Genomic DNA, 8,792 nt, shown 5'->3' on the forward strand with positions numbered 1-8,792 from the left:
GCTGTGCACCGGTTCACTCACAGTGAGAGGCTAGCCTGGATTGTGTATTATTTGAATAGCTTAGTATTAAATGTACAATAACAAGGTATGTTTATACATGGCACTAGGCCCAGTTTAATAGAAAACACAATTGTATACAATGTATATAGTAGGGGGTATCAGTTTGGGGGTCCTTGGCATGAAACATGTTGAAGACTCCTGATTTAGACAATATCCTTTATTTTTTAATGAGAGGATAAATTAAAGTATTTGTAATGGCAGGACTACATGTTATCTGTCACTGAGTTTTGAGAATCTGTTTAGCATTGAGGGAGGAAAACATAACGCGTTGTTTGAGTTTGTGAAAAGAAACTGGGTTAATGAAGGTTATTCAGTTCTCATTCTGTTTCTGTTTTGCTTTTTTTTCCTCCTATGGCGGCACCGGCACGAGGCAGTGTCGGCGTCTCCGGCTTCCTCCAGCATAGTAGTTGGGCGGTACTGTACCTTTAACGATAGTTTCCTCCTGCCATTAAACAAAACGAAGAAGAAGAAAGCATTTTGGTCGATTTTTTTGTGCTCTCTTCTGTGGCCAATCACTGCCGTCTGTTCTCGGAGGCGGGGCGAGCTTCTTTGTTCACTTCCGGTTGTTCAATAAAGTTTATCTAGCTACAGAAATGGGAGCTGTTACAGATGGTAAGTAAAGCTTTAATAGTTTGATTTCAGCTCCCAGGTAAAAGCCACGGTTGTGTACCGACGCTTATAAAGTACTCATATGTACTCAAACAAACCGATTTTACACGTAGAAACAGCTTGCTTTTAAAACGACTAAATATTCAGCAGCCATGTTAGCTAACGGATAGCTAACGGTTAGCTCAGCAGCTTTTGAATTTCGCGTGTGTATCTGAAAGGTTGTTTGATTCCTGCTTTTCGAACATATTCTAGATGAGGTTATTCGGAAACGTCTTCTGATCGACGGGGACGGAGCTGGAGATGACCGCCGAATCAACGTGTTGCTAAAGGGTTTCACCAAATGGTGCAACTCGCCTGGGACCCCGGAGGAAGGGTAAGTGAGCTCCTTGGACTTTGTCGCCAATAATTTAAATAAAAGTGTGTTGAAGCATTTTGCTTTGAGTCATAAAACGTTTTGTAACTCTGTTCAGGTTCACGCAGTATCAGAGGATGATGGGCATACTGGCCCAGTGTGAATTCTCCATGGGGAAGACATTGATGGTGTATGACATGAATCTTCGCGAAATGGAGAATTATGAGAAAATCTACACTAATATAGGTAGAAAATGCATGTTATTTTGTATAACAATGATGATGTTCCTGTATTTCATAAATTCTATCTTTGAGATATCTATCACAAATGGGCCTCCAGTCACCATAAAACAATGTATGTTTTTTTTTGTTACAAATGTGTTATGATAACCTGATCACCACCATGTCTACACTGTAGAACAAAACATCACGTCTGCACACGACAAGATAGCAGAATGCAAAAAAGAAATCCAGAGGGCAAAGAGAATACGGAAAAATCGCCAAGGTAAGAATGTTTTCAGTGCTCCAAATGGATTTAGGTGTAAATACAAGAGAGATGTACTACTTGTGTTGTATATAAACTGAGAAAGACCAAATTCAATATTGGAAGTGTGGTCCCACCATGTTAAAGTAAAACCAATACATTCAACAGTTTAACATAGTGCTGAAGCGGTTGTCGGATCAATCGATTAGTCGATCAATCGGCAAATAATAAATTGTGGCAATACAGGCTGTCAAAATAATGTGTAATATATGAATATTTATGGTTAATTGAGCTAGTTTGTATTTCTGCTTGTCTCACATTCACATTTTTTTCCTTTTCTTTGTCGTTCCAGAGTACGATGCTTTAGCTAAGGTTATCCAGCAACACCCAGACCGACATGAAACACTAAAGTGAGGCAGCCTCTCATTAGTTTCATTCATATATTGAGTTATTTTTCTTTCTGTGGTAGAGCAGTTATGGCTTTCATGATAATCAGATCATGTGCTTAATGTTGGTTTGATCACTTACAGGCAGTTGGAGGCGCTTGACAAAGAACTCCAGCAATTGTCTCACATCAAAGAGAATGTAGATGCAAAGGTAAGGCCAATTACATTTATCATCTCTTCTATTCTAACCTCTAATGTCTTAAATCATTACAAATATTTGAATGTTTCTCTCCCTTTTGTCCCACACAGCTGGAGTTGAGGAAGAAGCAGTTCCATGTGCTACTCAGTACCATACAGGAACTACAGCAGACACTTGAGAGTGAGTAAACATGGACATGGTGGGCGCCGTACTTGCAATTGTTTGTGCTTTTCAATGTCCCTGTGTCATCTTCTATATTCTTAATAGCTGTTGATCTCTCCATTGTCCAGTTTAGAAAAAGTAGAGGTACCTACTTACAATATTTTTTATTTTTCCTAGATGATGATAAATCGGACAATGACGAGAACAATCAGGAGAGCCCAGCACACAATGGTGAATGAACTTGTAGAGATCCTGACTGAGTGAACCACTTTGAAACAGTTTTGTTTTTCGTCTTTGAATCCTTTTTGTATGTATTTTTGAATAAAGTAGACTTGCCCACATCTGTCTTGTTCAAGTATTTAACAAAATGGTGGATTTTCAGATTCATGTCTGTCCCTAAATGGTAAATGGACTTGTACTTGTATAGCACTTTTCTAGTCTTCCGACCACTCAAAGCGCTGTAACACTTCATGTCATTCACCCATTCATACTCTGATGGCAGGGTCTACCACGCAACGTGCCACCTGTCCATCAGGAATATATTTAATATTTATTTACATCACTGAGGCAGACAGTTAATTGCAGAGTGCGGAAGACCACATGTGCTTATTGATGACTTTGTTAGGATATCTTTTACAAATGTCTAGAATTATTTAAGATTACTTTACAACTCGTGCTTTGCTGTCAAACTATTTCCTCTAAAGCCACAAGGGGGACATAGTTATTAAAAAAAATTGTATGTGTAGAGTCGTGAGCCAGTTTGATCAACAAAGTTTACCACATCTATCAAGAACTAAAAGTCTGTGCCAGGCACTATAAGACAAATTAAAAATGTGTTGAAGTATTTTATTTAGACTCATGGGAAAGAAATGTCATGTTCCATTTAATCAGGTCCCAGGTCGGCCTATCTTAACATGAAGCGGCAGCTACTCTGCTGCTATACTGTCCAGGAAGAGGACAGATCAGGATTGTAGTAATTGTCACTTTGATCATCGTAGTATTAGCGTCGTAGTAGTAGTAGTATAGATCCATTTATGTTTTTAAGTTACTAATTGCTTATGTCAAGAATATGTCACACCTAAATTATTAATAGGAAAGCACTACAAAGCATCTGAACTAAGGCAACTCCGTAATTGAACTGGGTATATCTCAGAAACATGGTATGTTACTTAAACTATGTGCTCCTAGGATCCCTTTTCACCGTATAAAATAACTGGCATTTCATTTTTCTTTCTCTTGTAATGACAGCAGCAGTAGATATTACAGTACATTTAACACAACTTTCACTGTTCTGACATAGATATAATATCGAAAGCAAATGTGTCCATTCTACACTGGACAGAATAAAAAAATAAAAAAGAGGTACAGCAGACTCATGCTGATAGGCTGTGACCCTACAAGCACAGTTTGTGTTGGTTCAGGAGCTCACTGGACCCATTAGTGGCCGTAGCCAAAAATACATGTAGAGATTTAAATATTATCTCTATCTTTTCATATAACTTATAACACAGGACTACTAAGTTATTGTAATGCCTTGCTCTATAATAAAAAAAAAATACAAAGGGTTAACTAATTGTGTGACTGAATATTTTCATTAAGTATTGGTTATGGTCTATGGTATGGTAGCCTGCATGGGCACTCTTGCATGCACACCCATGACAGGCAAACTGTGCCTATGCCTGATCTCTGCTAGAACTCCACCAGGAATGTGCGGGCCTTCATGAGGCGTTTAAGGCGACTCTGCAAACCAGCCCTCTGGGTGCCAATGTCACAATCCTCCTTCAGCAAGAACTCAAAGTTCTCCTTGTCCTGAAGCATCTGCAGCATCTCCCTCTGCAGCTGGACAGCAGACTCCTGCAACATCTGGTAGCGGATCACCAGCGGGATCTGGTCAGCCAGACGCTGGCTGGCAATCTGAAAGAGGAAAAAGAAAGAAAACTTTGACAAACGACAGCAGAACGAGGGTTTCAACATTTCTGCCATTGTTTTTGTTCAGAAATCATTGGTCTAGATTGAAACATACTTTGTAATATGATTGAAGGTGCAACATCAGCTCCTGAATTGTTGCATGATTATCTATGCAGTACACAACACTCCTTTCTTGAAATTTGAAGCTTTTTGGTCCGTCTTCCTCATCATTCTCTTCCTTCTTCCTGTCACTCAAACTGTTGCTGTAGGTCCTGTCCTGAGAGTAAACAAGCAGCTCCATCTTGAACTGGGTTCTCAGCATGGATTCAGCAGTGGACTCTTTTTCTTGTTTGATGGCTTCGATCTTTGTCTAGAAAATAAGATTCTGGTCAGTCTGAACACCGGAAGAAAAATTATGCAAATCAAATTTTGAGACATTCATGGAAGATGGATACCTTGGCTGTTTTAATGAGGTTAGGAAATCCAATGAAGCTACTCTGGGCCAGCTGAATGAACACCTTCTTAACAGCGTCTGGAAGAAATGGAGATACAAGAAGATAAAGCAGCTTGATCTCCACCAAGTACTTCACTGGTGGCTGTACAGCATCAAGAGAAAACTTGAATATTAAAGAAAAACATATTCCTGGATAAACCTGTCATATGTTCAATCATACTACTCCTATCCTCACCGGCTATATCCTTGAGCTTCTTGACAGCCGGTTCTTCCAGCTGTTTGACCTGCTGCTTGACCATAACCTCAAAGGTCTTGTAGTTGATGAAGCCTGGCAGTTCTCTTCCACGGTACCTCTCTTCATATCCCTCCACCTCTTTCTCAATCTTCTGGTTAACTGCAACACACAAAAAAATATTTCAAAGTCCTGCTGGTGAACAGCTGTAGACCAGATCAAACTGATACATACAGTTATGTCCTGAGTGGTCCAGGTGGGCATTCCACTTCCCAAACTCTCTTCTGAGTGTAGAAAAGACATTGAGCTTGTCTCCACACTTGAGCTCCTCTCCTGTAGTCAGATTGATGGCATCCTGTGTGAATGCTGTCACTTTCTGCACACATGACAAAGACAAATTCATACATGGTGGTGAGCATTTGTTTTTGTAACCAGGTGAACGTTATGAAGAGTGAGGGAGCTCACATCAATGAGGAAGACGAGTCTTTCAGCTGCGTCAGCTGGGGGTCCACAGCCATATCTCTCCAGCTCTGCTTGAGTCTGTGCAAGTTTCTCCTCTATCTGCTCTTCCAGTCGAGGCAGAGATCTCTGCAAATCAAACAAGGGTCAAAACTTTAACAACTAAATTAAGCAAGTTAACGTATAGCACACTGTTAATTTATCTTACCTCAATGTGATGCACCAGCTCAAGTGTGAGCTTCTCAGCCAGTTTAGGAATACAAGCATGGCCGTCATTGTAGAGAGTGCTTCAGCAAGAAGAAAAAAAGCTATTGAGCATTATATATTATATGTATAATGCAAATCACAGCACTAATAATTCACCATGAAAAAATGTGTTACGATCACCCAAAAATAATGAACTTACTTAAAATGCACATGGTCGCTGAAGAATGCCTTTTCTCTTTCTGTTGCTTCAGTAAGAGACACCCTCTCTGTGATCTCCTTCTGACCCCTGCACTTGACGATCATGTAGCCCTTCTTCAGGTGGATGACCTCATTACGGACAATTTCAACCACCGACTCTTCTGTGCCTTTGTCCACCAGGTCAGGCTTGGTCAAGATACCTGAGAGAGAGAAGGGCAATGTAGCGAACATCCATGGAAGGATGATAAAACTGAAATGTCAATGACACAATCTCAACTAATAAACTTCTTCCAGAGACTGCCCTCAGGAACCTATAGTTCACTTAATGGTTGAACTTTCAATTTATCATGCCCCTGGACATACTCAGAGCAGACAAGACTCTTGACACTCAGACTGTATAGGTTGAGTCTACCATGTTTCTACATGATGCACAGAGGCCCACAGAGGAACAGCTGCCACTGCATGCAGGTTAACCTCCCATCTGCCCATCAGAGCCGTCAGGTGAAAACAATATCATTTCCAGATATAAATGAGTTTGATGTTTCTAGGCCAAATACATTTAAGCCAGATAATAAAATAATCTTAGTTAGAAATATCTTAGACCTAAAAATCAAAATTTTATTTAAATTACAACTAATATAAAATTGCTACAAAATCTTCCCTGGTGGTTCTCAAACTCTCAACTGCTTAACGGTGCATAATTCATTTGAACTCAATTTAATGTAAAAACGTCAATCGATGGATTTCATTGATGGACATCAATCAATGATATGAGTCACTGATTCTACCTGGTCACATGCAATCCTTTTCATTTGTTTGAGGTTCATCGTTATTCATTGTACTGTTCATCATATTCTTTATTCATTCATTCATTTAGTTTATTTTATTGTTTATTCATGTATTTTCTGTTATGTAGTTTAGTTATGTAGTTAGTCCAATACATATTTCATTTGTAAAGAACTTGATCATTTCATTTGTGTGTATATGAAATGATAGGTCTCTGTACACCATGAGAACAACTCCGTAGCAACCCTGAGATTTAATTGATTAATATCAAATTTTAAAGTTTTCCCTATTTTTCCAAGATTGGGTTGCATCCTAAATTGAATCTTAGGTTAAATTCTGTTTGTTAAACTAATGGTGTCTTTCATTAAAAGCAGAGTACCATCATTCTTTTATGATCATTTATGGGTTTATAAATCATAATTGAACTATTAATAATCGTTACATATCTTGATAATAATTAATTTGTATTTATTAGATCTGCTACCAGCAGCAAGACTACAACAAACAGACAGTGAACTATCTAAAGAAAAAGTAACTTTTCTAGAATCAGCCACATTTACCCAAAGTCCTGTCTCCATCAGGATCCACCTCCTGTGCCATCTTCAAAGCCTCCGTAGTTGCTATGTCAACGTTGGATGGAACAACCACCAAACTGATAGTCTCTTGTCTTGTTATAAACTTCTGGATCAGTCTCTTTATCTGAAAGTATTAATTCCAGTGGTTATAAAGTATACATTTTACTGTCATTACTTTTCTACCAAATACATTGTCCCTATGAAAACTGTGTTTCGGGGACACTGAATTAGCATACCTGGTCTCCAATGTTCTCAGGTTGTCCCTTTACAGCCACCCTGGTGATGCCGGGCAGGTCAATGAGCGTCAGGTCTGGAATATCAGGAGAGGCAATCTCTAGACTGATCAGGTCATCACTGATCCCCACCCCGATCCCAGCCAATTTTTCCTGAGCTGGAGAGAGAGGACACAATATTTGACGAGTACAGGACGGAAGTGCTGATCACTGAAACCTAAAAAAATGAGTAGCTTCATAAATACATGGCTTATGAGCATTAAAGAACTGTGTATACTGTACCTTGTCTAATCATTTTCTCCACATCTGCAGGGTCTTCTATCTCTTCTTCATAACCCTGGTAGCTTATCTTCCCGTACCACTCCTCTCCTTCTTTCCTTCTCTTCATCTTCAGTTCGAGAGGACATCTTGTCACAATGCCTGAATTAATGAAGAGTGAATGATGATGAGGGGAAAAATGAAATCCAGTGTGCTTGGTGAAATTATAAAACTGATATTGTCTTTATAAAAGTGGGAATATTACATCTTCAAAACATGTTCCAGAGATAACACATATGCTAGAGAAGACTAACACCAATGTCAATATTTTGTTGGCAAAGTCCTTGACCCCAATGACACAGGGACATTTCTGTAGTCATGTTTAATGAAGAGTCATGTCATGTGGAGAGCAGGGCGTCTTTCAATCAGAGAGTGGGCGGTTCGATCCCCGGCTCCTGCTCTACTGGTCTCATGTCAAGACACTTAACCCCAAAATTTGAAACTTACAGTTTAATTTTTTTAATGTTCTTTACTTTTCCTGAATTCGACTCATGGTACTTTGTGTCAGGCAACACAATTTAGATTTAGATTTAAGGTTGAACATCCATCATTTTGAGTCATTACATCACTCCCCAAACAAAGGAGCAAAACCAGACAACAGCTCAAGGCTTTTGCTTAATGCTTTATGTAGCTGTAAAAGGGTTCGTTTAGATCTGTGATAACGAAGCGAAAAATACATATATTTTCAAATCTGGTCATTTCGGAATCTAAATGTTGATAAATGCAAATAATATTATTGTTTTTCAGTGAGTTTAACTTACCACTTCCTCTCGGCAGAGCCACCCCTGACAGCGCCTCCAACACGGAGCTCTTCCCCGAGCTTTGGTCTCCAATCACGGCGATAGCAGGCAGCGCCAAGTCCTTCTCTACACCCAGAGAGCGAAGAGAGTCAATGAGGTCAATGCAGGGACGCACCTTCTCCTCGTACTGTTGGTTCAGAGTGTTCATGGTGATGACTGCTTGAATCCTGGAAAGAAACCGTGTTTAAAATAGGAATAAAATAGCAGAACTGCTCGGATGCCGAAACGTGAGTGCGACAGCTGGCCACCGTGGATACTTAAGAGATGCTGCAGAAAAACGAAACTAAAGTTATGCTAGGTTTCGTTTCCTTGACTTTCATTTCTGTAACCGGGGCACGTAGAGACATCTACTAGGAGAAAATATTCATACA

At 39.5% G+C, this 8,792-nt stretch overlaps 2 protein-coding genes across 2 annotated transcripts; one reads left to right on the forward strand and one right to left on the reverse strand.

Moving 5' to 3' along the window:
* Nucleotides 1-593: 593 nt before the first annotated feature.
* On the forward strand, nt 594-2,592 carry thoc7 (THO complex 7). Its single transcript, XM_068720049.1, has 8 exons — nt 594-672; nt 922-1,042; nt 1,140-1,267; nt 1,439-1,525; nt 1,857-1,914; nt 2,035-2,101; nt 2,200-2,269; nt 2,429-2,592. The coding sequence occupies exons 1-8, from the start codon at nt 654-656 to the stop codon at nt 2,488-2,490; spliced, it is 612 nt and encodes a 203-aa protein (XP_068576150.1). The 5' UTR covers nt 594-653; the 3' UTR covers nt 2,491-2,592.
* A 491-nt stretch (nt 2,593-3,083) lies between these two features.
* Nucleotides 3,084-8,667, reverse strand: LOC137879383 (interferon-induced GTP-binding protein Mx). The gene is made up of 12 exons (XM_068720048.1): nt 8,383-8,667; nt 7,586-7,723; nt 7,307-7,461; nt 7,056-7,194; nt 5,711-5,909; nt 5,513-5,591; nt 5,311-5,433; nt 5,080-5,221; nt 4,849-5,007; nt 4,615-4,691; nt 4,275-4,529; nt 3,084-4,165 (listed from the first exon to the last, which is right to left on the reverse strand). Exons 1-12 carry the CDS (start codon nt 8,567-8,569, stop codon nt 3,941-3,943), a joined length of 1,878 nt encoding a protein of 625 aa, XP_068576149.1. The 5' UTR covers nt 8,570-8,667; the 3' UTR covers nt 3,084-3,940.
* Nucleotides 8,668-8,792: the final 125 nt, after the last annotated feature.

This window comes from Cebidichthys violaceus, unplaced genomic scaffold (assembly GCF_023349555.1).
Source record: "Cebidichthys violaceus isolate CVI_PGR_0920_01 unplaced genomic scaffold, fCebVio1.0.p SCAF_25, whole genome shotgun sequence".
Lineage (NCBI taxonomy): Eukaryota > Metazoa > Chordata > Actinopteri > Perciformes > Stichaeidae > Cebidichthys > Cebidichthys violaceus.

Excerpts from the sequence above, each read along its gene's own strand:
- thoc7 (XM_068720049.1), top strand. Across the intron at positions 1,043-1,139 it reads CCTGGGACCCCGGAGGAAGG|GTTCACGCAGTATCAGAGGA; the intron begins GTAAGTGAGCTC and ends AACTCTGTTCAG. Across the intron at positions 1,915-2,034 it reads GACCGACATGAAACACTAAA|GCAGTTGGAGGCGCTTGACA; the intron begins GTGAGGCAGCCT and ends GATCACTTACAG.
- LOC137879383 (XM_068720048.1), bottom strand. The coding sequence starts at position 8,569 with ATGAACACTCTGAACCAACAGTACGAGGAGAAGGTGCGTCCCTGCATT. Across the intron at positions 7,195-7,306 it reads CTGAGAACATTGGAGACCAG|ATAAAGAGACTGATCCAGAA; the intron begins GTATGCTAATTC and ends TAATACTTTCAG. Across the intron at positions 4,530-4,614 it reads ACCTCATTAAAACAGCCAAG|ACAAAGATCGAAGCCATCAA; the intron begins GTATCCATCTTC and ends CTTATTTTCTAG.